The sequence below is a fragment of the Benincasa hispida genome, chromosome 10, assembly GCF_027475165.1.
Source record: "Benincasa hispida cultivar pf3 chromosome 10, pf3_genome.v1.1, whole genome shotgun sequence".
Taxonomy (NCBI): Eukaryota; Viridiplantae; Streptophyta; class Magnoliopsida; order Cucurbitales; family Cucurbitaceae; genus Benincasa; species Benincasa hispida.
In genome coordinates, this window is record NC_143487.1 from 8,748,888 (window position 1) to 8,774,230 (window position 25,343).

Sequence of the window (25,343 nt, forward strand, 5' to 3'; positions counted from 1 at the left end):
CTTACTTTGTTGTTAAAATTAATGAATTAGAGTGTTTAGTGATCCTGAATTCTTTCGCTGATTGCTTGCCTTTTCCATCAGAGGGTTTGTTTTGCGTGGGTGTTTCTAGGCAGCGTGGATTTGTGTGAAGGGACAGTGGATGGGGGCACAAATCGGTGCTGGACAGAGCTGAGAGGCATGTACGACAACGTTGAGCGACGGGTCTGAGGAAAGGATCTACAATCAACGGGTTGTGTGCAACGGAGGAGGAACTGACTGGCAGTGGATTGAATCGGATTTGGGCGGCTACGTAAGACATTCAGTTGAGACAGAACAAATCTGAGACCCAATGGAGATAGATTGGAGGCGAGATGACAGATCTACACGACGCAAGCGAGAATGGTCGAAGAATTACACAAATGAGAGGTTGGGAACAACGGATCTACAAGAGCAGCGACAATAGTGTGCTAGAAGGAGAAAAACGTGGAGAGCCGAAAATCTATGGAGGCTAAAATAGTGCAAAAACCTTATAACTTGGTTCTGATACCTTGTGGAAAGACTATTTTCTCTATTGATTTTAGATTCCCATAAGGAATTTATACAAAAAAGAATGATTAACTAATTCCCTAATATAAAACCTAAATATATGCATAATACATAATTTAAGGCATAAATATCGCAACAATAAGTATATCAATTTTAACTCTTAACTTTTATAACTATATTAATTTAAACCTTAACTGTCATAACTATATCCAAATAAAACATAATGGAGGGTTTAAATTGATACAACCATGAAATTTCAAGGTTTAAATGGATACAGTTGTGAAAGTTTAGAGTTTAAATTATGCAATTATTAATTTGGGGTTTAAATTGATACACCTATGAAAATTCAAAATTTAAATTGATATAATTATTAATCTAGGATTTAAATTGAAAAGTTTAGGATATGAATTGATATTTGACCGGATGATAATATAATAATAATAATAATAACAATTGTCTTATGTGGCAAAACCAGCAAAATACCAAATCTTATGGGGAGACATTTATAATTTCGGCAATTTTCATTTTTCAGAAGCAAAGAAATAATGGAGGCGGCACCCCAATCGGCAGTCATGTGGTACTTGGCCCGCGAAAATTCTGTTCGGATTTCTCCGATTGCGCCGTTCTATAAAGCTTTAATCCATTTCTTTGTTCTGCTCTGAATACATCCCTTCAATGGCTGACTCTAGCTTGCCTTCTCCAAGAAGAGACTCAATCAAGTCTTCGGGTGCGTTCTTTTTCTCTCCCGGCTACCTCTTTTAAGGATTGATTGCAATATTTGAATTTAGATGGTCTTCTTGCTGCTATGAGTTCGAACGTGAGGAATATTGTTGATGTTGTTCGAAAATGAATGAATTTCGTGTAGTTGCGTTCGACATGTTAACTTGGTTTTTGGATGCTTAGTGAAGAAAGAGGAGATTAGAAGTTAATTTGCATCTAATTCCTAAAGGATATGTGTGTTTAATTTGATTGGTATTTTGGGTGGACGGAGTTTATTGATATTTGCAGTAGGAAATGGATGATTTTATTTTCGTGTTGATTTTTATGAACTTCGTTCGTAACTAATGCAGAGAATGCGTCTGTATTCTGTTCTCAGTTGGGAATGTTGCGGCTCATCGAAGAAGACAGCATGCGGTTTCAGTGGGAAAGGAAAGAAGAGACTTGTTGGTGCGCGCGAAGCGCTTCTGCAGAATTGGGATTGGCGATGACACTGTCGTCGACAGTGAAATGATAATGGACGAAGAGTTGTCAATGTTGGAAGTTCAAACTTGTTCAGCAGTGGACGAGCTAAAATCCGCAGTTGCATACCAGTAAGTGGGTCCTTTTCTTTCTCTTATCCTCAGGTTAAAGGGGGGAAAAACACTTCCTTTTATTTTTCATATCTGAAAATCACAACTTGGTTACTTATTAATTGCCTTAACTATCCCGTGGAAGAATTGCTGTAGGGTGAAGAATTTGAGAGATAGGAGGTGCTATTAAGTTACTCTTTTTGCATACCTACTTGGTGCCGTGGATTCATGTAATACTAAGTAGCATGTGTGCTTTCTCTAACTAGTTTAAGAGTTCTACTTTTTTAATAATTTTTCAATTTTTTTTACAATAGTTTAAGAGTTCTAATTTTGGACATGTAAGTTCATGCTCTTAAGAAATCAAGTACAACCACTATCTAGATTGTCTGAGAGCTCTCGTTTTTCAAAGCAAATTTGAAGTATTTATACAATCCATCGAAGCTGATGGGCGTGGTTTCATTTCTCAGACTTGAAATGGGCACCGAGATGAGAAATCATTCCTGATCATTGCTGGAAGCACAGATATAGGAGGAATGCACTAAATTGTGAAACGCATATCAAGTTTGTCTTAAAATTATTAAATTTCTTAAGAGAGCAATGGTAATCACAAGAAAATCGATTTAGACCATATTTACATCCATATGCTATTCATTTGTCTTCATGAAGTAGTACATCATTTGTCAATAGGTTTTCTCCGCCAAAACCAAATATTTTTCCATAATGAGCTGTCAAAGATTTGGACAATAAAATATTGGTTTTGAAAAATGATTGATGTGTTTTAAAATGGACAGACTTGGGCATTGTTTTCTGCCCTTTTGTTTTAGGTGAAGGGGACATGGTTTGACCCCATGGTGAACAGTAATGCAGTAAGTGATGAACATTTCTTAACTTCATTTATAGTTTTTAAATGAACCATTCTCCACTGTTTTGCTATTTATTTGATTGGTAACTAAACAGTTAATATAATTGGTTTTAAGGTCTTGCTATTTACATTGTAGGGGAAAAGGTGCAATGCAGAGGAGAATTCATGCCCTTCGAGAACTAAGACGCTTGTTATCGCGATCAGAATATCCTCCAGTTGAAGCTGCTCTTAAAGCAGGAGCAGTATCTCTGTTGGTGCAGTGTCTTTCATTTGGTTCTCCTGATGAACAGGTAAAAAACAGCTTGCCTGAGACTGGGGTTTGATTGGTTTGAGTTATGTGCATTATAGGTCCAACTGCATTATGCAAATGCAGGGTGCAATTTTCTCACAACGCTGTGGCGAATCATGCTGATTTAAAAAATGGAAATGGAATACGTGACTTTTTACTTCTTATAGCTTGTAGGTGCTTATTGTTGATTGATAGCTTTCAGGAATCTGATTAATGTTGAATTGATATTCAATGACTGTTGAACTTAAATGGGCAATTCAGCATGAATCATCTTTTCTAGGTCTTGTAAAGTAGCAGATATTTTATAGACAAATATTTGTTTTGAAGTCTTTACTTCTATTCGTTTGCTGCAGTTGCTTGAGGCAGCTTGGTGCTTAACGAACATTGGAGCTGGGAAGCCTGAAGAGACCAAATCTTTGTTGCCAGCGTTGCCGTTGCTTATTGCTCATCTTGGAGGTTCACATTACCTATTAAATTTTATTTTCCTCTCTTCTGAAGGCCTGATTCCTGAAATATCATATGTTGAAGTCAAATTATGGTTTTCAAATTAAGCCCTTTATTTGATTATCTGTATTCTTCCTCTTCCAATTTCATGTTGACAGTAAGTTGACATCATTTATGTATAGTATGATTATTAATACTCCTGTTATATGCTTATGATCACTGCTTAACCAACTGTAACAGGCAGACTTTGTCTATACTGGCTTGTGTAGTTTACAATAGTCGAGGTAGTTTCTTTAAATTTTAATATTTACAATGTTATGGAATAATTTGGCTCATTCATTTGGGAAAAGATACAGATGGGGATGAATTGGAGACTTCAAATGTGTATTTGCTAGTGTCCTTCCTGCAAGTTGTCACCAAAATTCTATCAGTAAAAATTTAGATGGTCTTTGCTTTCCCTGTATTAGTTTTTATTTTGGATTTTGACTGCACATTTCTGCGCAGAAAAGAGTTCTCTGCTTGTTGCGGAGCAATGTGCATGGGCGTTGGGAAATGTTGCTGGTGAAGAAAAGGAGTTGAGGAATATTCTGCTTTCGCAAGGTGCTGTACTACCTCTTGCCAGAATGCTGCTACCAAACAAAGGTTCATCCGTTAAAACAGCTGCTTGGGCACTATCCAACTTAATTAAGGTTTGAGTTTTCTTTTACTAGCATAACAAACCTTCTCCTATCAACAACTATATTATGTCATCCTGTACATACCTCAAATCACAAAATTTGAAAGATCTGTGCATTTTTATTCACGGAGTACCTCTTATGTTTTCTCATATAGGGACCAGATTCAAGGGCTGCTACAGAACTAATTAGAATTGATGGGGTGTTGGATGCCATTATTAGACACTTAAGAAAAGCGTAAGTGTAGTTATCAAATTTTGGGGTTCATGTATTTTGATCATAAAGGATTTAATACAATGATAGTCAATAGATATATCCCTTATTCGTATCCTGACTTATTTTTTCTCTTTCTTATTAAGCTTAACTGATTATGTATAATTGAGGGTTATCTACTTTTCCGGAGAATAGTTGTTCCTAACCTAGGTAGAGATGAGATTTAGCACAATGCAAATTTCCCTTGCAACTTGCAAGCATTATAATTCCTCATGATTTTACCTGTACAGTGTTAATACTGCTACTATTTTGAAGAGGAATTTTTCTATGATTGTATAGGTGGGCAGGGTTTTAATTATATTCAAAATTACAAAGTGCAGGGATGATGAGTTGGCAACTGAAGTTGCCTGGGTAGTTGTGTATCTCTCAGCACTCTCAGATGTTGCTATCAGTATATTGGTGAAGAGTGATGTTCTCCAACTACTTGTGGAAAGATTATCAACATCAAATAGTTTGCAATTACTTATTCCGGTAATGACAAACAATGTTGGCGTTCTAAGATTCACTTTTCTGAGTACGGGCTAATGTACAATACATTATCTTGAGATGCTCAATGTACCTTGATAAAGATGTTAAGTGTTTGTATCGATTGTGCATTTTCTCTAAGTAACAATTTTGTATCCATTTTCCTTACCATTTGGTTCTTCTTTAGCATAGAAAGGTCAGCAAGACCAAGTTAATTGCCCGACAAGAGCTTTATAAATGATACCATACGTTCATGCTACAACTACTTGGAGAATGCCTCCTTATAATCTCCTCTTCTGCAAATTATTTTGAATGCCAGGCACATTATTTTGAAGTTGAATTGCTGATCATTTTTAGATCCACTAGCTAGTGTCCACATTAGCACTGCCTGATACTTGGACATTCTATGAATATCAAGCAATTTTCAATGTTTTTTATCAACTACTTTGTGGGTTTCTGATTATTTGAAAAATTACATCTTAAATAGGTGCTTCGAAGTTTAGGGAACCTTGTGGCTGTGGATTCACGTACAATTTCTGCTATTCTCATCCCTGGAAGTGAAACTACAGGTAGGTGATTTACTTTTTTCTCTTGCTAGGAGGGAATCGCGGTACATAGATTTCAATGAATATCAAACTAGGAAATAATCACAGTGACTAGTGAGACTTAAATGGAATATGCAATTCTATCGTTTTCAGGTAGTGTTTTAGAAGTCCTGATAAAATGCTTAAAAACCGAACACCGAGTTTTAAAGAAGGTAATTTTCATTACTTTGTTAAAATATTAACCATCTCTGTATAGATTTGGACTTTGAGTATATTATCTGAATCCCTATTGCAAGTAGGAAGCATCTTGGATGCTGTCTAACATTGCTGCGGGCTCCATGGAGCACAAGCAATTGATATACACTAGTGATGCGATGCCCTTATTGATACGGCTTCTTTCATGGGCACCATTTGATGTACGGAAGGAAGTAGCATATGTATTAGGAAATCTTTGTGTTGTGCCTGATGAAAGTGAAGGAAAAGCAAAACTGCTAGTTGAAAACTTGGTCTCACTTGTTGGCAGAGGATGCCTTCAGGGTTTCATTGACTTGGTAAGATCTGCCGATACAGAGGCTGCAAGGCTAGGATTTCAATTCATCGAGATGGTTAGTATATCTGATTGTTCGTATACAGTGTTTAATTTGGCATTCTTCTCATTTGTTATTTTTCCATGCGTGGGGTTTTTTTGGGTTAGAAAGCATCTTCTTCTTTCTCCACTTATTGAATCCTTAAGTCACCTCATTCTCCACGTTGACCGACTACGTAGGAGCTGAGGGAAGAAAAAAGGGAAGCAATTGGAGGCCTCCCATGGCTTGTCTTGGATTAATAGATTATACAGCTAAAAAATTTAATATTCTTAAGCTTTTCTATCATTTGCCTCCCTTCAATTTCTTGAATTGAAAGTTTATACGAATATAAGCCCTTACAAGCACACTACTTATGTGTTGCTTCCCCCTCCCCTAACCAAAATAACACATTCATATCTTATTACTGACTTTTTGGGAGAAGCCACGATCCCTTCTATACATATTTCTTATTGTTCTCTGAAGACCCAGTGAGTTGGTGATGCCCTCCGATAATGGTCAAGAGGACTTCCAGAACAAACTTTGTTCTACATCTACTTCATATGATCATGCATTTTTTTTGTTCTTTGGCCAAAGGTATTAAGAGGTATGCCAAATGGGGAGGGCCCAAGGCTGGTTGAGCAGGAAGACGGCATCGAAGCAATGGAAAGATTTCAGTTTCATGAGAATGAAGACTTGAGAAATATGGCAAACTGTCTGATCGATAAGTACTTCGGCGAGGACTATGGTCTGGGTGAGTAGACAGTTCCGGCTTCCAAGACTTAGGCTCACTGTTTTCATAATCAAACTTTCATACCTCCGTTCGTGGCGCACTTGAGTTTACTAGCTGCTTTATGAAATTCAACATCCATGGAGGAAGGTAGAATTGAGCTTTCAGTATTATCTTTGTTTATTTGCAACTTTCCTGATGAGTTTGATCAGAGCCTGTCTTACTTGAGCTGTAAAATCTCGCGCACGTCTTTACTATATGGAAAATGCTTTGCAAAATTGGACAAACAAAATGTGATTTTGACGTCCCTTGTCACTCTTCTTTTTTTTTTTTTTGTTCACAATAAGTTGTAGACTTGTATGGGTTTTTGTTATTGTTTCTACAGCTTTAATGGTGACTCCATATAGATAAATACAATCTGGCTGTGTTTGGAGACTTGTATGTAAAATTTGAAATTCATTTGTGGATACAGTAATCCTCCCTTTGGTTGAAGAATTAATGAATGATTTAAATTCTGGTAGTTTATTTTAAAGGAGCAAATTTCGAGCTAAAATCCAGTTTTCAACCGAGACTCTGAAGCGTCATCTTTGAACATAAAATTTTAGAACCATACTTAGTTTGACCAACTTGGAGCATAGCGTAGATTTTGACTAAAAATTATGTGAAAAAGTTATATGAATTTGTCAACATAAGTATAGTTCAACTATTAAAAGTAAGGATAACACAATTCTATCTGAAAAATTTAAATGAATTTGTCAACATAAGTATAGTTTAACTATTGAAAATAAGGATAACGTAACTCCTACATAGTTCAATTGGTTAAAGTTCAAAAGTAATTTTTAACCTATTTTATTTAATAGCACAATTTTCTTTAAGAATGAAAAGTATTTTTTAGCTTATTTTATTTACACACATTTTCAAGGACAAGCAGCATATCAAACCAAAGTAATTTTATTGGAGGCCATGTACTTTCCAATTTTCTTCAAATTGAACAGAGGGATTTTTGCTATTTTTTGCTATCTTAAATGTACTTTTTGAGACTTTCAAATAGCTTAAGGGAATTGATGTAAAACTACTTATTTCAATCTCATTGCAAATTATTATGCATGGAGACAGAGGGATTTTTGCTATCTTTTGCTATCTTTTGCTATCTTGAATGTACTTTTTGAGACTTTCAAATAGCTTAAGGGAATTGATGTAGAACTACTTATTTCAATCTAATTGCAAATTATTATGCATGGAGTCAGTGAACTTCATACAACAATAACTTAGAAAGATGATTCCTTGGCCTCTAAAGTTGACTTCGAAGGGAAAGCTCATCCTTCATCTGTTTCCTCAGAACTCTTCTCAGTAACTTGTTAGAAGCAGTTCGTGGAAAGCTTGGTACAATTTTCACAAACCCAACCTGCAGTTTCATTCATGTCAAAGTTCAAATTTTCTGCAGCTCTTGTTTGTAAAAAAACTGGAAAGAAAATGAACTTTGCTTAAAATGCTACCTTGAATAAGGGGTTAAGATTACTCTGAATTGCTTTTGAGAATTTGACTTTCAGCTCTTGTGGTGACCTTTTATATCCCTTTCTCAGCACCACCAAAATGACTAGTCGTTCTGGACCACCTTCTATAGGTGATACACTAACCGCAGCTGTTTCCAATATACTCTCGTCCACATGGTTGCATATCTGCTCAATTTCAACTGAACTTGTCTACATGTGTTAAAGAAACAGATGTTAAATGATCTAGCAGTTCGTAAAGAAATTATATGTAGCTTTTAACAAAAAGGAATAAGCAAGTGACAAGGTTGGTCGAACTAGCTACTACTTGGCTTCTGTAAGGTGCCCAGTTAGGGATTTTAGTATGATATTAGTAAGGGGCATAAGGGTAACTAGATAGAGAGTTATAAATAGGAGGGTGAGTGAGGGAATGGAGGCAATCGTTGATCTAGGGCTTGAGTTAGCATACTCAAGAGGGCAAGTTTCAAGTTATCTTATAGTTACTCCATCTTTTATATTTCAATATATTTCAAATCTTATTCTAGTTAGAAAGAATCCTAACAACTTTACAAGTCTATTGACTTTTACTAGAAAAATGTCATTCGTGTTAGTAGCAGCAGAAAATCAGAGAAACAGTATGCAGTACCTTGATGCCGCCAAGGTTCATGGTGTCATCGGCCCTGCCTTGAACGACAAAGTAGCCTCCAACACTTCTTTTGATGATGTCTCCATGTCTTCTCAGTTGCTGCAATGAAGTGAATCAAGGTAAAAAGCTATTCTGAATGCCTGCTTACTTATTTAAGAAATGAGATCTCCCTTGCATTCATAATCAACAAATACTATAACCCACATTCATTCGGATGCTGAAGCATAAATACAGATAAGTTTCGTACCAGAAGTCCCTGGGAGATTAAAAGAAATCCATAAACAACAAGAAGGGTGTGCTTGAGCCTGACCATACCATTCCATTGTATTTAGGCATTCCCTTGAAGTAAACTTCATGATGATCAGCGTTTAGCAATTCGCTGCTAGCTCCAAGACATAGAGGGAATAGCCCTATTTCACCAATACAAGGCTGATCTTCTGGCTGTTAATCACAAGAAAACACAGAGAAATATGAGATACTAGATTTCTTCATTGAGAAATTCACTAAATGACATAAATGTCCATTTCTCGCCCTCACATAAGGTATCCCATATTCATCAAGGATGACAAATCCTGTGGTCATAGATGGTGTGCTAAAAGCTCCAAAAGCCTGTGGTTGTAATGGACTTCCCATTATGTAGCATGATGCAAGTTCTGTGCCACCACAACATTCCAGTACAGGTTTGTAATATGACCTTGAGGAAAGCCAGAGATCATCATCGACATTTGACGTTTCCCCAGTGGAGGCGAAACGCCTGCAGATATCAACTTCCAAGTCCATTTAACTGATATTAAACGTTGTAACTCAATCAGAAGTACGTGTAAAATATTACCTTATCTTTGTCCAATCTAAGCCTTCCATGCAACTTGTATCCTTCCAAGTTTTTACCAAGCTTGGAACTGTTCCCAATAAAGTCACTCCTGCATCCTACAACAAATGCAGAGGAAAGAAATGTCTAATATTAGTTGTCTTGGCAATTAAATCGGGTAGTCGGGCTCATAAGCTCTATATAAACTCAAAGAGAGGCATCTAACAAAATTTCCACCTGGACGAACTTTCCAAATCCACGGCCAAGGGGAGATCCATGATAGAGTGCAAGAGTTGCACCAGATAATAAGGATGAGTACACTGAAACTGGGCCCATCACCCATCCTAAATTTGTGGGCCAACAGATAACGTCACCAGCCTGAACATCCATGTGAGCCCAGGAATCAGCAGCAGAGCGGATAGGTGAAAGTTGTGTCCATAAGACTGCTTTTGGCTCTCCTGATATGGACCAGAAGTTTATAAAAACTTGTAACTGCCGATGTCAAAATATCGTATTAACACATTTTCTTCATCAATACACAGTATAACATATGGTCAGTGATGGATATAGCTAGGGCCCGAGCTCCCCTCTCAAACTTTTGCAGTGAAGTAATATTAATTAGTGGAACGGATTATTTAACAAAAAGTGTTCTTGCTATAGCCTCAACCCAGGTTCTCGAGGCCCTACCCACCCCATATTTTGTATTTTTCGCCTCATCTTTATATTAAAAAATGTTAAAAATACTATTTTGGTCTCTATACTTTAAGATTTGTTTCAATTTTAGTTCATGTACTTTCAAGATATAAGATTTAATGAAAGTATATTGATTTTTCTTTTTCATTTTCTTTAACAATAAAAGTACATGGATTAAAATTGAATAAACTTCACGCACCTACCTAAAAAACTTGTAGACCCTCGAATATTTGTCAACCATTCTTGGTCTAAAAACTAGAATTATTGATTAGAATTATAATATTTGATACCTATAGAATAATTACAAAAAGGACCTTTTTAGCCTCAAAATCATACTCTTACTAAACTTGAAGTTAAGCCCCCTCTGACCAAATATTCTGGATCCGCCGTTGCATCCATGCTAGGAGAGAGTCATGATGTAGATGTAGCTGTTTTTTTTCAAAATAATAATAATAAAAAAAAATTGTTTTTACCTGTGGTCCCAGATGAAAAGAGAATGTTAGTCACGGCATCTATTGAATGATATATTGGAGAGTAACAGTTTGATCTGCAATATAAAAATGATCGCATCAGCAGTTCAAATTTTACTGATTCATACATGGTAAAACATAATCAGTACTGTTGGTAATATTTGGAACGTCACCTTCATCTGCAGCAGAATTTAAGTAGGACATTGTTTATTGAACTTACAAGAGGGTAATAAGAAAGCAACAAAACAAGTGTAAACATTGCCATTGCATTACCTTGGAAATTCCTTTGCAGTCGAAAGAAATTCTTGCCATGATAGATCATGTTCCCGCAAATCCACTTCCAGCCTGTTTCCAGTTGCGGGGATCACAATAGCCTTACACGACCCCCCTTCTATAACCCGACTGCAAGGACAAAAATATTCCGTGAGAAATTGCAGTGCCGCTATGAGTTCTTAAAGAACCAAATCTGTGTCAAATGGTAACATCAGCACATGAGCTTCCAAGAAACCTAAGATTAAATCACCGACTAACCAAAAAACTTAGCTAATTGATAAAGATAAATTTAATATTATATCAACACTTAACAATCTCCCTCACTTGTGGGCTTGGAAATTTGTAGAAGACCCACCAAGTATCAATATAATTGGGGAGTAAATAATATTGCAGTAGTCTGAACACATGACCTTCTCTTCTGATACCACGTTAAATCACCGATTGACCCAAAAGTTTAAGCTAATGAGTGAAGGTAAATGTAAAATTATATCACACTTTAACACCTACAATGGAAGAGTTCTAAGTTGACAGATTAATCAAGCTATGAATTATTAATGCCACTCCATCTACAAATATGATTCTTGGTGTATTGCAGATAAAGATACTAGCCACTGTGAAGTGGAATATAAAAGTTTGCATTTTGTCACTGTAACTCATGACTCTCTTGCACCAAAGACCGGGTAGGAAAACGTAGAGTTTTGTGTTGATTAACTTCACCTGTACAAAGGATACTTCTTGCCTCCTCTCAATATGAAATCCTGCTTGAAATATGAAATAAGAATTAAACATTGAAAAACACTGAAAACAAAGTCAAATGTAAAATGTTAATGATATTTGAATATTTCCCTGTTAATGGCAACATATATAATCTAAGCGTCAAATTTTGTATATTTCTTGTTCTTCGCTTTGAAAACAAATACACAATAACAAAATGAAATCTTCAGTTTTCAAAGTCATGTAATCATCAAGACTCAGTTAAATTCATCAGAGGAAAATCAACAACAATAATAAGCTCTATTGAGAAATGACTGCTTAGTAAGAGGTCATTTTCCCCACTCAAAATTTACTATATAAAGCTCATGAGATTCCTCACCTGCCCCTGTTTTTTAGGTTTTTAACAAAATTACCTGAGTAAAGACTCCCTTTGCCTTTGATATACGCAGACGAATTGCAACTTCATTAGCAGCAAAGCTGTCAGCAATAGACACAACAACAAGCCCTGATAGAACAATAGCTAAATATATGACAACTGCATGAACTGTCAATGGCATGTCAATGGCAATAGCATCGCCCTTTGAAAATGTTGCATCAAGTGCATTTGCCACCAACCTGCACAGCATGCCAAGATCCCATTAAAAAGAGTAACATAATTCAGGAGTTTGGTTTCATGTTGGCTCCTTAGAAGAGTGTCAGTGGTTTGATCGCAAACCTCTCCTTCACCTGCCTTTTAGGGAGAAGGGTTGCTTTTGTTAGAGTGTGCACTTCGTTATGAGTTTTATGGGGAGAGAAAAATAGTGATGCTTGATCTCTGGTTAAGTTTTATGTCTCCTTTGGGCTTTGATTTCGAAGACCACTCTTTAGGTAACATTTTACTTAGTTGAATCCCTTTCCTTTAAAGGAGGTTTTTGTGGGTTTGGTTTTTTTATGTCTTTGTATTCTTTCATATTTTTTCCTCAATGAAAGTAGTTATTTATATTGAGAAAAAAAGAGTAATAGAATTGTATAACGCTTTTCAAGAGAATTGCTTAATATGAAACCTCTCTCGTTATAATCAGCAATATAATTTAATGAAACATCGGTTTCTAAAGAGAGGAGCATACATTACTCTCTCTCGAAGTTCTTTGAGAGTCATACGGTTCACATTTGAATTATCACAGCCTTCATCCCTCCACACAACTGCCAAATGATTATCATCTTTTAATGGGCGACTTGAAGGAAGCAAACAACACTCAGCAATATTCAAAATGGAGTCAGGGAGCCATTTTCCATTTGACTTCTCAGTCCTATCTAAAATACACCTCGGTGCTTTTTGAAAAGTAACAGAAAGCTCTTCAAGAACAATTGACCAGTAAATCTATAAGCATCAAAAGGACAAGACAGTGGTCAGAAAAATGAATGCAATTTCCATACTAAAACCAATATGGGTAATCCCAAGCACAGAATAGAATCCAAACCTCAGGATTCTGAGAGGAGAATTTCTGAAACAGGCTGAAACTTGAGATAGGATCTTTATATGAAGCTCCCAACAGCTTTGGACCATGTAACTCCATGATCTTTCCCAAGTTTGTCAGTTTAGATTGATCACTACAAGTAGACAATATTACAAGCAATTAGAGCACAAGGGCAAAGCATCCCAGAAAAATGTGCATTACAAAGACACAGAAACTGTATAAAAATTGAGTGAATGACACGAGAGACATTACAGAGAAGGAAACCAATAGGGAGGAGGTCCATTGGAAGAGACATTCCAATTGGCATAGACAGAGTAATAAAGAAGCCGATGCAACTCATATGGGTACGTGGGTTTCAAGGCTCTTCGAGCCATGAGCTCGCGCCAAACCTCTGCAGGGTCTGATCTTTGGGCCGTGGACACTGCATTTTGAAGAATCCTGTTGAATTCCACAGCTTCATCGAGGTTTAAGCCTGCCTTCACAAAATCTTCAATACCCAATTCCCAAATGCTCTTTCCCATTTGTTCTTCTCTGGGAAATCAAATCTCCATTGAGGAATTATTAAAGGAGACTCTGAAGTAGGCTTCATTTACTGCGTTTTTAAAGACTGGGCAAAAGGGTGTGGCTTCTGATCAGCCACGCTTCTATTCTACCATTTTCAGAATTCATGATTAATGACTTTAAAGGAGCTTCTCTATAGGATGAGGGTAATGACCCCCTTCGGAAATTTATGATTTCTTGACGCAAGGGAAATTGTCAAAATAGGAAGATTAAGGTTTCAACTTTTTTTTTTTTTTTTTTTTTTTTTTTTTTTTTAATTCTTAACGATAGTTTTTATTGGTACATCTATCCTGGTACATATGGAGATTTGTGAAATTTTGATGTAATGTTTCCAAATTTTATATCAAATCCTATGTCTTTTAAATTTTTTTCAAATTTGATTATCTTTACTAAATATTATGCAAATTATTATCTAATTTTTCAAATAATTTCTGTTTTCGCAATATATGAATTTTTAAAATTCTATTCAACATTTTCAATTTTTTGAAAACTTAAATTTTACGAAAATTGGGTAAAATTTGGGATATATATAGAAATTCGGTGTTAATCTTGTTGAGATTCCAGTGACAAAGCTCAAATTTATCAAATTTGGTATTAATTATGTCCGAAATTTCACCAAAAAAACTCAAATATATAGAAACTTGATTATTTTGCTCGGGAATAACACCGAGATCTACGTAATTTTTTCAAATTATATGCAATCTCCCTAAGGGACCGTTTGGATCGAGATTTTCTCATGCCCAAAAATTAAGGATGTTTGGGAATTATATGTCAGCGAATAAAGTTACTGGGAATCAAGGATGACTATGTTTGGTTGTGCATGGAAAAAAAATTGAGAGTATGAAAACAAATCCATGAGGGTTTATGCCCAAATGGACAATATCATACATTGAGGGTTTTGTCCCTATCAAGCATTTGTTGAAATGCCTTGAATCTATTTGTTAGCGCTTCAAACAACGTCCTTATCAAACCTATTCAGAATTCGTATTCAACATATTTATTTATTTGTAGTTATTTACGATTATGACCTTAGGGTTTAGAGTAGTGTGCTATATAAACTGTTCTCACTCTGCCCGTGGACGTAGTTAACACACTGTTAGTGAACCACGTATATTTGTGTGTCGATCTTCTCTATCTCTACGTTCCCTTTTTTGTGTTCTTTAATTGTCGATTTCGTAACAATACGATCGCTTAAATTATCTACACGATCGTTGAGCTCCGCTACACGATCGTTTACAAAATACTATACGATCGCTTAAATTATCTACACGATCGCTGAGTTCCGCTACACAATCGTTTACAAAATACTGTACGATTGTTTAAATTATCTACATGATCGCTGAGCTTCATTACATGATCGTTTACAAAATACTATACGATCGCTGAGCTCCGCTACACGATCGCTGAGTAACAAAATGCTATACGATTGCCTACCAAATGTTATACAATCGCTTACTAAATGCTACACGATCGCTTAGCTCTGCTACACGATCGCCAAGCTCTGCTACACGATCGCTTAGTAACAAAATGCTATACGATCGCCTACCCAAATGCTACACGATCGCTTACCAAATGCTACACGATCGCTGAGTAACAAAATGTTATACGATTTCACGGCTGGAATGAAGGAAAATCGTGGTAGGAAGCGGTAGAAGAAATGAAAACCCACACTTCTCAATGGGTATGCAATTCCTTCATTTGTGTGGGTAAAATATACCTAAGAATTACATTTTCCAAGATAAATAAATAAATCCCACCAACCAAACATGGGTCTTGTAAACTCATTCCCATTCCCACCCTCTTTTCCCTCTAACCAAACGGCCCTAATGTTATACAACTCTGATTTCTACACGAATTTTTAAATTTATTTTTTTATTTTTAAATAATTTACTAATTATCTTTTCAGACTTTTCCAAATTGTGCAATATTTAGTAGTGTGATTTTTTAATTTTGGAAAGATTACATAATATTTTGATCGAGAATTTTTTTTTAAAAAAAACATACTGGTTTTGTAATGTGAAAACTTAAAGGTGATATTACAATTAAAAAAAAAATCCTCAATGTGTAAGTTGATTAAAAGGATCATAAATTCTATATTTATTTAATAATAATTTCGCTTTTAGTTAATTAGGTTTTCCCCTTATTAATGAACTCTATAGAAGAGTTATCTATCGGAACAATATTCTTATTCATCTATTAACCATGAGTAGATCTACGTCAGGGGAATTAGTAATTTGTTGGGAGAAATTGGTGGATTACTTCGGTGACAATTGAAAATCTGGTCTATTTGGAGGAGAATCTGAAAACAGAAATTGAAAACAACGGATTAAATGAAAATAGAATTATATTTCATGTTTTCAGACATGTGTTTGGTAACAAAATTCAGAAATTGAATTCATAATTCTAATAAATAATTGCAAACTAGTGCAAGTTACCTATTAAATATTAATTGATAATAAACTATTATGAATTTTATTTATGAACATGTTTTATGTAGAAAAAATGTAAAATTATTATTTTCTAATAATATATAATTTATTGGGTAAATAGAATTTTTTGTCGATTTGGAAGAAGCTAAAATTAAGATCTTATAATTAATTTGAATTTACCCCTATGGTTTGATTATTTAAAAGGATTTAACAAACCATAGAGACTATTAGGTGAAGTTTTATCAAACCATAGAAACTAAAATCTAAATTTAAAAATCATGACTAACTTTTAATTTTATCATAACCATAGGGACCAAATTTGAAATTTATCATAATTAACATATTACATAATAAATATTTTAATTATTTAAAAATTAAATTGAGTTTATAACATGACATATGCTATATTTCTAAAATCTTTTTAACATTATTTAATATAATTATGCATTTTAAATTTTAATATTCAAATTCTGAATAGAATGAAAACATAAAAATGTTGTTTTCAAAATTTCCACCGTTAGATCACAAAATTCTAAAATAGTTTTTAGAAATATAATTCAGATTGTCTACTAAACACATATTAACTGAATTTAGTAAATCTAAAAACATAAAACAAAATTGGTGAAACCAAACAAGTCGAAAAAGCACGTTTAGGCCCTTTTCTCTTTTTATTGACATAAGCACGTTTAAGCACTTCTCTCTTTTTATGGGAAAAAACAAAAAAACTCTCAGTTTCATATTTTTACAAAGTTGAACTTTCATTTTACCATCTATTTTTCTCTTTTTTTTCTTTTAGAAGAATTACTAAAAGAAATTCATACCACCATAAAATTCTCCTGTCTTTTGAAAATACACATTATTAAAAATAAAAATTAAATTTAAAAAAATAATAATAAATAAATAAAACCAAAGATTAGCAGCAACAGCTAGAATCTTTTGAATCATCCAAGAACCTCCAAGAGACTATTATATATGCATCAGTATATATATAATCATTGGTTTTCCTACAATTGACACCTAAATTCCGAAAGGCTATAACTATAAGTTTTAGTGCACCTTGAACACTTCAAAAGAACATCAACACATATAGAACAGGCTACAAATCATTCATACTATCCGCTTATGCATCCAAGTACTTTCAGGTTGTACTCCATTCCATGTGCAGTTCTCAGAATTTGCTTTCCAGGGTTCTTGATAACTTCTTGCAAAAACACAAAGTAAATTACCAAGTAAAGGGAGAGAATTGGAAGCAATTTCAGAAAATGATATCCAAACAAGTAGAATGCCATGAATATTGGTGGTTTGAGGTTCCATTCACTTAGCAAAACGTAGCGTCCACTCAGCAGCTATCTCGTCGTGTTTAGCTCTGTCTGCCAAGTACAAGTGAGCAACACCAGGTGCATTTGGATCATCTGCAAGAATTAGTAAAATCCAAAAATGAATGTGGGATTCCAAATTTGCCATCAACTAGATCAATTAGCTGTATAGGAAGGTTAGCACATTGACATTCTACGTCTGTCTTCTCTTCTTTCACACAAAACGGACCAACCTTCTCTCTGATCAGGACTCAGGTTAGGTTACCATTAGCAAAGCCCTGCATATTCCTTTTTCACATGATAGTCATCCCACCAGTAATCATTGTAACTAGAAATCTTTTCACTAATATACACATTATCTCTATAGCCAGCATATATTCATGGAGAATCGTATATACTTCAAATTCAATTCAATTTCTCTATGTACAAATCCTCCATTAGTTAGTTCCTATTCCTAGTAAATTCCTTCCAACAATCATTGAATTCCTCGTCCTCCCTTTGAAAACCCAACCTAACCGAGCATATATCTGCATCCTTTCATTTCATTCCCAGTGCTTAAAAGACACACAAAAGACAAGCTGTTTGGTCCAATTTATCTTTAATATTGATAAAAAGTATCAACTCCCCTCTGCAACTTTGGATGGATTGTAATTGTAACTGATGTTAAAAAACTCAATACAGTGCGAAGCAAAGTATTATTACCCATGTCTCAGTTTACAATAATGAAAAAAAAGCAGGTTTAGCTTTAGAGAAGCCCTTAAAATAGAATAGCATATGAACTAAACTACAGTCAGTCTAGGTGGCATAAACAATAAGTTGAAAAAAGTGATGCAAACTCACAAGGGTTGGGATTTGCAAAAATTGATTTCACTGCAATTAACACCTTTGCGATGGTTAACGCAGGACTCCAGTTATCCTTCAAAATGTCCAAACTTGCATTACCAGCAGAGTCGACATTGCAGTGGTAGATTCGGGTTTTAAATACAACCTGCAGAGTTCAGACCCAATCCTTCTTAATAAATAAACATGAGTATAAAACTCAAGACAGTATAGCATCAGGTCAAGAATGGTCATCCGATTCTCACGATGAGGGTTGGTTTTTGTATCTAAATTTTAAGGATGTGAGCAAAAGTACCTTTGGAGGATTAAATGGATAATCACTTGGAAAAATTATGTCCAGGAAAAATATGCCACCTTCATATGGTGTTCCTAAAAAAAGACAGATATTTGTCAATATTTCTACTGTTGAGAAAAGCTAGATAAAATTGATCAGTAATTTTTCCTGATCTATTGGAGATAGTTCAAACACATTCCTCAGATAATAAAAAACACATGCAACTTTGTAGACAAATGACTTGTACTGCGTGTCCACTACAAGAAAGAAAGCGCGAGACGAAAAGAGAAGAAAAGGAAGTGACTTGCTAGTACATGCTTTGTGAAGTCTACTTTATTAAACAATCTAGTAGATAAACATCACTTAGGCATCATATTTCCTTTATTGAATTGTTTATTACTAATATGAGGCATAAAGAGCATAAGCGAAGCATTTCTTTCTATTGTCCGCCTATTAAATAACCATGCCACTAAATATCACTTATGCATCATTTTCCCTTCCATGCATTTTTTCTTGTCTAGTAAACTCATATCAGACACAAATTGTATAAACTAGGCTTTTCTTTCTCTCGTGTGCCCATTCGTCAGTAAGACTTGATATGGAAGCCAACAAAATACATTGTTGTTTTACTAAAAACAATTCACTTGATGCAAAGGAGAAAGGTAATTTTATAGTGATCAACAGCAACACACGACTCCCCCTATATTTATCGTGTTTAGTTGTGTTGTGATAGAAATGAAATTGACAAGCAAAGAAAACGTGAAAGCGTAGACAATAACAATCAACACATTTATTTTATTGACTAACAGTGTGCAGAAAACTAGAGCAGTTTTATTATTAAAAAAAATATCAGATACTACAGATGTAGAGAGACCTCCATGCTTGGCCATTCGGAGTGCTGAATAACAGTTTCAAGGCATTCTAACAAGTTGAAATCCTGACACAGATCTTATGCACTCATTTCATTCATTCACATATATACAACAGTGACGTGTGGCTATTTAGCTAGAGGACACTCTTCCAAATCCTTCGAAGTTTTTGGTATCAAGCAGTCGGGTAATCAAACTCCATCACTGAGCATCTCCTCTAATCATTGTGTATTTTTGGACGATATCGGAAATATAGATGTGAATTGGGTTTGAGCATGTAACTTGGTAGGAAGACCATGGCAGCATCTTGTGTATTTTTGGATGATAATTCAGTTTCTTGCTGAAGATTCATCTGGAAGATTGTGGGTTCGACACTTTAATCTAAAAATTTTTGTTGGTAAGACAACTTTAACCTAAGTTTAGTTTCTCTCCAACGCTCACCCCATTTACTTGGCGTGATAACTCGTGCTAATGCCTTGACAACTAATCTAATCTTTATTGTTTGCACAAAACACACTGCGACAGAGGTGCACAGTGTAACGGTCATGCTTGTCCAGGGCCTGTTGCCCATGGCCACATGCCCAATCCAACCCCTTTCTAGCATATTTTCATGTCCTGTATTGTATTAGTTTAGTTAGCTTGCTTTCTTTACATTTTCATTGTAAGTGACCACTCGCCCTTTTGCATATGCAAGGGCGCCAGTTGGCTTTTTGTTCAGAATGCACTATATGGGGATAAGACTAACCATCATTTCCTCATACCCGGAGTAGTACTCTATAAAGCCGTTGTTGTTGCTTATTGCTTTCTAGTCTACTACAATCTTTCTTTCTTTATTCACACTCACAAATCTTCTTACGAAAACCTTTTCTCTAAACCCGTTTTCTAAAACCGTTTTCCCTAAAACGGGGGTGGAGGTTGCAAGAGGCACTCGGTGTGCCATCGGCAGTCCGTAATCGAGTTGGCTGGCTTGTTCGTGAGCGGAAACAAGTGCCGCACAATCGCTAAGAGAAGCTTCCGAAAGAGCGATTGTGACAGTTGGTATCAGAGCTAGGTTGGCTTATAGAAGGAAGATCAGTGATCATGTCTGCGACGAAGAACCTGAACAAGTCCCATGTGGACAGATTGGTAGAGATGGAAGAGCAAATGCTCTACCTGAGAGAGGTCCCAGATAATGTTCGTTCCCTTGAGACTCGGCTACAAGAAGTTGCCGAGAAAGCCGATGGAATTGATGCGGTGGTAGGCCGCCTAGACGGATTACCCATCAGAGAATTGATGATGAGGGTAGAGACCCTCGAGACCAAAACAGTACGGTCCAGCAACTTTGAACGAGGCGATAGCTCCTCGGGTTCTGTTGCCCACATAGAGGAGCGTGTCGAAGAGCTGGACAGCTCCCAAAAAGCAATACTTCAGATGGTAACCGACCTATCTGAAGACTTTCGATCGACCCTGGATGTCGTCAGAGCCGAGATAGCGGATGTGAGTGCTAGGGTGAATCTCACCATCCGAGCGGTAGGGAACCAGGCCCCACCTGGGGGCGCAGTGGCAGTAAGCCGAATAAAAATCCCGGAACCGAAACCCTTCTGTGGGGTGCGAGAAGCGAAAGCCCTGGAAAATTTTATCTTCGACCTTGAGCAATACTTCAAGGCGACGAACACAGTGACTGAAGAGTCGAAAGTCACAATAGCAACGATGCATCTAATTGAAGATGCAAAACTGTGGTGGAGATCACGATTTACAAACATACAGGAAGGACGTTGCACTATTGATACTTGGGATAGATTGAAACAAGAACTTCGTTCGCAGTTCTTCCCTGAAAATGTTGAGATCTTGGCTCGACGAAAACTCAGAGAGCTAAAGCAAACAAGTAACATCAGGGACTACGTAAAACAGTTTGCAGGACTCATGTTGGACATACGAGATATGTCCGAAAAAGACAAGGTCTTTTGCTTTGTGGAGGGGCTGAAACCGTGGGCGAAAGCAAAACTATATGAACAGAGAGTACAGAATCTCCCCTCTACCTATGCGACAGCTGAACGACTATACGACCTTAGCACTGACTCACAAGATGTGAGGAAGCAATCAACTTCCTCAAATGAGGAAAACAGAAACAGCCGTTCCAGCCCTCCCAGGCCTGGGGGAGGAGACAAGAACACAGGGGGGGACCGTAAACCATCCCAACCGAGATCAGGAAACAACTGGCGGGGGCCGCCACAACAGCATAACAATTACAATCGCCCTCTGTCTTGTTTCATATGTAGAGGGCCACACAGGGCGCGTGAATGTCCAAATCAAACTGCTTTCAATGCTTTTCAAGCCACATTAGCCTCTACCTCCGGAGACGAGGCCGAACTAGAGGAGACGGTAACCGAGCCAGCGGCAGAAATTGAGAATCCCAGGATGGGGGCATTGAAATTCCTGTCTGCACTCCAGAAGAATATGGGAAAGGCGACGGAGCCACTAGAGAAAGGTCTCATGTATGTGGACGCTTGGGTCAACCAAAGATCGGCCAAAACCACTATGGTTGACTCTGGGGCTACCCATAACTTCATGGCGGAAACGGAAGCTCGTCGCCTGAACTTGAATTGGGAAAGAGATGCAGGAAAGATGAAAGCTGTGAATTCCGCAGCCCTACCGATTTCGGGGATAGCGAAGAGAACTCCAGTAAAGTTAGGAGACTAGAAGGGCCTCGTCGACTTCGTGATTGTCAAGATGGATGATTTCGATGTGGTACTGGGGATGGAATTCCTACTTGAACATAAAGTCATACCAGTGCCCCTCGCCAAATGCTTAGTCATTACCGGATCTACACCGACCGTAGTCCAAGCCAGTATCAAGCGGCCAAATGGAGTGAGAATGATCTCAGCCCTCCAATTGAAGAGGGGCCCGGCCCACGACGAACCCACGTTCATGACCATCCCAGTAGAATCGGTTGAGTCCACTGAAGAGGAGATCCCCCAAGACGATCTATTTGTCTTGGAAGAGTATCGGGACGTCAGGCCGAAAAGCTTGCCCAAGTCCCTACCCCCACGAAGGGGGATTGACCATGAGGTTGAGTTGTTGCCAGGGGCAAAGCCGCCTGCCAGGAAGGCATATCAGATGGCCCCGCCCGAATTGGCTGAGCGTCGGAAACAGTCAGACGAGTTGTTAGGTATGGCTCAGCTTAGCTTCAATAGCCAGCAGAGTTCCGCAATCGGAAAGGCGGCCCTCGAAGTGTGCGACAGACAGCCACTCAGGCCACACTTGGTGGACCACCCTTATGCAGGCAAAAGTCCTCAGGCACATAACTTCACTAAAGAGTGGAGCAAAACCCCTGAGATAGCTCGCGCCTACCTAGAAAGAGCATCAAGGAGAGTGAAGAAATGGGCTGGTAAGAAGCAGAGGGCCGAGTTTCAAGCTAGGGACAAGGTCCTGATCAAGCTACGACCGGGACAGTTTCGGTTCCGAGGTCAGAGAGACCAACGGCTAGTAAGGAAATATGAAGGTCCAGTGGAGGTAATTGAGAAGGTCGGGAGAACCTCATATAGGGTTCAGTTACCCTCATGGATGAAGATTCATCCTGTCATCGGTGTGAACCTCCTGAAGCCCTATCATCCCGAACCCGAGGATGGACAGCGGAACATGCTAAGGCGCCCATCGGTCACGATGAAGAGTTTTGCTGAGAAAGAAGTTGCACAAATCTTGGGTAAACGTACGCGCCGTAGTGGAAGACCCAGACGAGAACTGACAGAGTTCTTAGTGAAATGGAAGGATCTCCCCGACGAAGAGATCAGTTGGGAGCGGGCCGAAGACTTGAAGAATGCAGCTCCGGCCATCGCAGGTTTTGAACAAGGTCGGTTGACGGGGACGTCAACCAATTAAGTGGGGGAGAATGTAACGGTCATGCTTGTCCAGGGCCTGTTGCCCATGGCCGCATGCCCAATCCAACCCCCTTCTAGCATATTTTCATGTCCTGTATTGTATTAGTTTAGTTAGCTTGCTTTCTTTACATTTTCATTGTAAGTGACCACTCGCCCTTTTGCATATGCAAGGGCGCCAGTTGGCTTTTTGTTCAGAATGCACTATATGGGGATAAGACTAACCATCATTTCCTCATACCCGGAGTAGTACTCTATAAAGCCGTTGTTGTTGCTTATTGCTTTCTAGTCTACTACAATCTTTCTTTCTTTATTCACACTCACAAATCTTCTTACGAAAACCTTTTCTCCAAACCCGTTTTCTAAAACCGTTTTCCCTAAAACGGGGGTGGAGGTTGCAAGAGGCACTCGGTGTGCCATCGGCAGTCCGTAATCGAGTTGGCTGGCTTGTTCGTGAGCGGGAACAAGTGCCGCACAATCGCTAAGAGAAGCTTCCGAAAGAGCGATTGTGACACACAGCACACCAAGTACTTGAAGGAGCAGTATATACACTCCTTCGAACAGTGAACATCTTCTTCCCTAATCACTTTCTTTAGAATCGTAACTACACATTTGTAGTTGAAGGCAAAAGATATATTTAGCAATCAGATAATAAACCCCATTAGAGTTTCAGTGAGAATCTGTTAAGTAACCGTAAACAAATGAGATAAGCAACATATCTTTTGATGGTTAAAAAATCCAGTTCAGAAACTAAGAATCTCTAACGAAGAAAAAGTGTAATAGCTCACTGAACAAGAACTCTTTCACCGAAGATGATAAAAAAAACTTCTTGAAAAAAGAAAACATATGATATATATATATATAAAGCAGCAGGAAAGTGGAATCCTAACGGCCATACCCAATTGAAACGATGCTTATAAAAAAAAATAAAGTGAAGATCTCGTCTACAAACAAGAAATCATCGGCCAAAGCGAGGGAGAAAAAGGACAACTAACCAAAAACCGTATGAGTAGAGTAGCGATAAACCCGAAAACGTAAAGAAAGAGAAGGGTCGCAGCTACCTGGAGGGCCAAAGATGGTAGCGAACCAGTGGTAAAGATTGTCACCCTTAGGGCCGGCGGAGCAATCGGAAGGCGGGTCTAAGTTAAACTCAGTCATTTCTCTTTGGATTCTCTTGCCTGAAGCAGAAACGGAGGTTGTGGAAGCCCATGAAGTTGGAGGTGCTAAGGAGGTTGAGGAAGACGACCTCCCTCCACCAAAGAGAGGCAGTTGCGGCCGGTGGTCTCGATTTCCCACCATTAGATTTCAGATTTTTGAATCCTACACTGACCATTTGTCGATTATAAATTTGCCCAATTGCTTTAATTGCTAATCGCTAATCGCTACAGACGACGACGGCGACGACGACGTTCAAACTTTATAGTATCTGATTAAACGCAATTGCAGATCAAAATCCCACATTACAATTCAGATTTTGCATTCTAATTGGGAAAGTGTTGAAAATAACACCGATCAACTTTTCATCCTCCAAAATTGACACGGTGTTTTGAAAATTCATTATACTCGTTTTTCTTGATGGATCTCAAACTCGTTTTCTTAGTAGTTCTTGGACAAATTCGATTACCAAGATTTAGTTAAAAAATTCATTTTTTCTAACTTATCTTTTGACTTTTAGATCTTTCTATGTATATATTGGAGAGATTAAACATAGAGATTCTAGTTTTTTTTCTTCAAATATTAGATTATCTATCAAAATCTTATTCAAAATCTTATATATTTTCAAGAGCTTCAACTAGCGGGATGTTGATATGTAGCTGTTTTAACACATCCAAAAATCTTTTGAATTGTTGTTATTGTCTTTCTTCTTCAATGTATTGGGAAAAGAGGGTGGCACTTGCAAGATTTCTCTTGCTTTGTTTTTTTTTTTTTTCTTTCGCCACATCAGGATCTTGTGACGATGATTATGGACTTGTTGTTTTTGGAGCTTCAA

General features: G+C 37.3%; 3 protein-coding genes across 10 annotated transcripts; 1 reads left to right on the forward strand and 2 right to left on the reverse strand.

Annotated features, from left to right (window-relative positions):
* Positions 1–987: 987 nt before the first annotated feature.
* LOC120089361 (importin subunit alpha-9) lies at positions 988–7,107 on the forward strand. 8 transcript variants are annotated; one of them, XM_090305791.1, is made up of 12 exons: positions 1,018–1,252; positions 1,596–1,835; positions 2,282–2,680; positions 2,813–2,966; positions 3,319–3,421; positions 3,914–4,098; positions 4,241–4,320; positions 4,677–4,827; positions 5,309–5,390; positions 5,520–5,578; positions 5,666–5,971; positions 6,527–7,107. In XM_090305791.1, the coding sequence occupies exons 3-12, from the start codon at positions 2,676–2,678 to the stop codon at positions 6,689–6,691; spliced, it is 1,290 nt and encodes a 429-aa protein (XP_090161917.1). In that variant the 5' UTR covers positions 1,018–1,252; positions 1,596–1,835; positions 2,282–2,675; the 3' UTR covers positions 6,692–7,107. The 8 variants fall into 8 exon arrangements, with proteins under 8 accessions (XP_038902726.1, XP_090161917.1, XP_090161918.1 ...); XM_090305790.1 differs by having other exon boundaries at positions 1,058–1,252; positions 1,622–1,835; XM_039046798.2 differs by lacking the exon at positions 2,282–2,680 and having other exon boundaries at positions 988–1,252; positions 1,622–1,835.
* Positions 7,108–7,720: 613 nt separating this feature from the next.
* AAE18 (acyl-activating enzyme 18) lies at positions 7,721–13,908 on the reverse strand. The gene is made up of 14 exons (XM_039046796.2): positions 13,463–13,908; positions 13,214–13,343; positions 12,860–13,113; positions 12,167–12,368; positions 11,757–11,797; positions 11,040–11,168; positions 10,770–10,843; positions 9,841–10,061; positions 9,628–9,722; positions 9,333–9,549; positions 9,111–9,236; positions 8,796–8,894; positions 8,156–8,362; positions 7,721–8,064 (listed from the first exon to the last, which is right to left on the reverse strand). The coding sequence occupies exons 1-14, from the start codon at positions 13,729–13,731 to the stop codon at positions 7,951–7,953; spliced, it is 2,178 nt and encodes a 725-aa protein (XP_038902724.1). The 5' UTR covers positions 13,732–13,908; the 3' UTR covers positions 7,721–7,950.
* A 3,226-nt stretch (positions 13,909–17,134) lies between these two features.
* Positions 17,135–25,012, reverse strand: FUS9 (Ubiquitin-conjugating enzyme family protein). The gene is made up of 4 exons (XM_039046273.2): positions 24,415–25,012; positions 18,652–18,725; positions 18,357–18,504; positions 17,135–17,612 (listed from the first exon to the last, which is right to left on the reverse strand). Exons 1-4 carry the CDS (start codon positions 24,650–24,652, stop codon positions 17,515–17,517), a joined length of 558 nt encoding a protein of 185 aa, XP_038902201.1. The 5' UTR covers positions 24,653–25,012; the 3' UTR covers positions 17,135–17,514.
* Positions 25,013–25,343: the final 331 nt, after the last annotated feature.